Source organism: Aplysia californica, unplaced genomic scaffold (assembly GCF_000002075.1).
Source record: "Aplysia californica isolate F4 #8 unplaced genomic scaffold, AplCal3.0 scaffold00004, whole genome shotgun sequence".
NCBI classification, from domain to species: domain Eukaryota; kingdom Metazoa; phylum Mollusca; class Gastropoda; order Aplysiida; family Aplysiidae; genus Aplysia; species Aplysia californica.
In genome coordinates, this window is record NW_004797274.1 from 1850805 (window position 1) to 1853875 (window position 3071).

Sequence of the window (3071 nt, forward strand, 5' to 3'; positions counted from 1 at the left end):
GCCGCCCGCACACACACACCCGCGCTAACACACACATACACCTCACTCAGAATGTCAATTTCTCCCCTTCGTTTTTCTCTTTTCTGAATAAACAATCATTTGGAATTTAGCTGTTCAAACTTTTGCAAAGGTACTCACTTACTGAACTGTGACTTACTCACTTAGTCATTATCCTCGCACCAAACGTGCGCAATCTTTGAACGGATGATAATATTATTACGATAAATTGATAATTATTGTCTTAATGTCAGCATGAGTTGTGTTGAGACAAGTCTAAAATGCTGACTTGGTTCTTACAAAAAAGTTTTTTCTGTGCCCTGTTTTGGTGATAAATAGGCCCTAGATCTACCAGAAAATAAGACTTTTATACTATAAAAATAATATGACTATTCCCGAAATTGAAGATCTGAAAAGCGAGTCAATAAAATGCTGTGCTCGGTTTTGGAAAAGATTAAGGTTGACCGGGGCCAGCGCTTGTTGTTTTCGATCTCGAAAGAGAAAAAGATGGTTCGTGGTTTTCCTGATAATAGTCACGTCTTTTGTAACTATGTATTTGAACCACAAACTGTCAGAAACTAAAGAGTTAAAGGTGTCACGTATGGTTACTAGAAATAGAAATAGACGAAAGATACGCGTAGGTAAGTGTGCATTGTGTTGAAGTTGAAGGAGTTCATTTATGATTTCTTGTCGTTTTGTGGTGTTGCTGAGTAAAAATCAAGCAGTTGAGTTTGATGTATGGAACAATTGGGATAGGGCATGACAAAAACGGATTCATGGCGGATCCGCGTACAAAACCCGTCTAAATTAAGAACAACAAACATGAACGTGTATTCTCAAGTCGTGATATTATTATTTTTACATTTGGTTTCTGTTCTCTCTTTTTTACTTCTTACCTCTCCTTTGTTTTCTACTAGGAATACAAAGCCCCGATTTAAAAAATGATAAATGTGTGCCCGGAAAAACTAAGCTATTGTAGAAATAATATTGATCTAGGTACATTTTATATCGGGGTAAATACTGTAACTTCTCAAACACGAACCCGCACACAGATGCACTGCTTTGGGGGGGGGGACTGCGTATCTTTTTTCTGCAGACCACACATATAGTCACTAAAACTGTCGCAAATCAATTATTTAAACCAAATTGCAAAATATCAAATTATGGATTAAACCCCCCAGATTATTTACTTGATCTAGAGACACAAAGCATTTTGATTGGTCTATCTCCGTCGGAGACGTCTCGGAATAGATACTGCGTGAGTTTTTTTCCCTTTTCAGTCAGTCCTGCATCGTATTTCAAATTGTGTTTTTTCGATTAACTTTTAGTTCTAAAGGGCTAAAATAGGTCAGAATGTGGTGTAAAAAAGCTGAACAGACAACCCAACGTCCCTTTAGGTTTTCACATCGCAGTCCACAAAAAACACCTTTAAGCGTGAAACGACAGTCTACAGTGGGCTGCCCTCTGCTCAAAAGTGTTTTCAAGAATTCGTGGCGCAACTTTTTGTCAAATAACTCATCAACTATCGAACACAAACTCTCCAGCTTTTGCACAGTGACTTGAATCAATTTGTCTTAACAGATCTAATTTTTGTAAACGCCTGTCAGCTCTATTCTAGAAAATTCCTTAATATATAAGATTTTTAATAACAAAAATCCCACTGGGTGGTTTCTACAGATTTTAAAAGGTTTACAGCTGGGACACTATCGCTTTAAAAAGAAAGTCCGTCATGTTTTTCAAATTGTGACACTATTCTTTTGAACACATGTTTTGAGAACTTTAAGTGCAAAAAAAAATGTTTTCTATAAAATTAATTTCTTGTCACTAGTTTTGCTACTAAAAAGTGTCGTTGGTCAGCTGTGACGTAGGCCATATACGTACGCAAAATATGTGTGAGCAGCGGGAAGTGAATATGAACAATTCCATCTTCCGCGTGAAAGATATTTGAAATATTCTATATAAATTTATGAGCAAAACATTTTTAATCTAGCCTCAATTGTTGTGGAAAATATGATTCAGTTCAGACAAATTGAAACATACTACTGTGCAAAGTATGGGTGATATTGATTCACCCGTTAAAAAAGATATTTGAGATAAGTTGCGCCACGAATTTTTGACCGTACTATAAAAATAATAATCTATCAAGAATGGTTTAGGTCGTTACAAAGCAAAACATTTGGGGCTTCCTAAGAACATAACAAGGCTGAGGGGGGAAACAGTCGAAAAGGAAAAGAAAATTAAAACTCCCTAGATTCAAAAAGCGAACATCAAGTGTACTGAACAAGTGTGTTCATAACTTTCAAAACAGTGACCCACAAAATACGTTAATCTTTTTTAGATCGCGTAAGTCTTACTGTTGTCCAATAGTCAAGTGTCAATAGAGACATGAGAAAGACGTGGGCGGCTACTTTATAAACAGATTCGCTCCTTCTGGTGAAGAGCTAATGGGTTTAATCGGCAATAGTCTGAAGAACGGTGTGTTGACTTTGCTTGGCATTTAACATCTAGCTCCTCAAGCGCTCGTTGGTTTTAAAGGGTTTACTTTAGCCTCTTTCGGTGTTGAAATTCAGTTTGTTTTTCCTTTTAACTTCAATTACAGAACATTTAGAAGATGTCGGGTAAAATATGTTGGTTGTGGTGGCTTGTAAAAAAGAAGCCCGAAGAGTTCTGAGAATGCCAGAGGCACTTTAAGAATAATATATATTGTTCAGCGTGTCTCGCTGCTTTGAGTAGCTAGGCGGACTATGGAAAATACTAATAGTGATCTAAGAAGAGATAGGGAGTCTGTTGCTGTTTGATTGAATGAATGCCTAACATTTGACAATTTCTTTCTAATCATCATCACCCCTTTACTACATGGAAAACCTTAACCTCAGCGATCAAGATTACACCTTTTTCAATTTCACAGTTGCTTAGTTGCTTCAGAAGCAAACTCTAATTTTAATTAATTGTCTGTTTGCATCTGTCTGTGCCATTCTCTCTCTGTTTCTCCCTGTCTGTCTGTTTGTCTGCCTGTCTTTCTCTCTCTGTCTCTCTCTCTCTGTCTCTCTCTCTCTCTCTCTCTCTCTCTCTCT

The 3071-nt window shown here is 37.1% G+C and overlaps 1 protein-coding gene across 1 annotated transcript in view; it reads left to right on the forward strand.

Annotated features, from left to right (window-relative positions):
• Positions 1 to 266: 266 nt before the first annotated feature.
• The window catches only part of LOC101862620 (beta-hexosaminidase), a gene marked incomplete in the record, with an annotated part of 39930 nt that continues 37125 nt past the window's right edge, over positions 267 to 3071 (forward strand). The window contains 1 exon segment of the mRNA XM_013080072.2: positions 267 to 638. Coding sequence (XP_012935526.1) covers positions 383 to 638 — 256 coding nt within the window.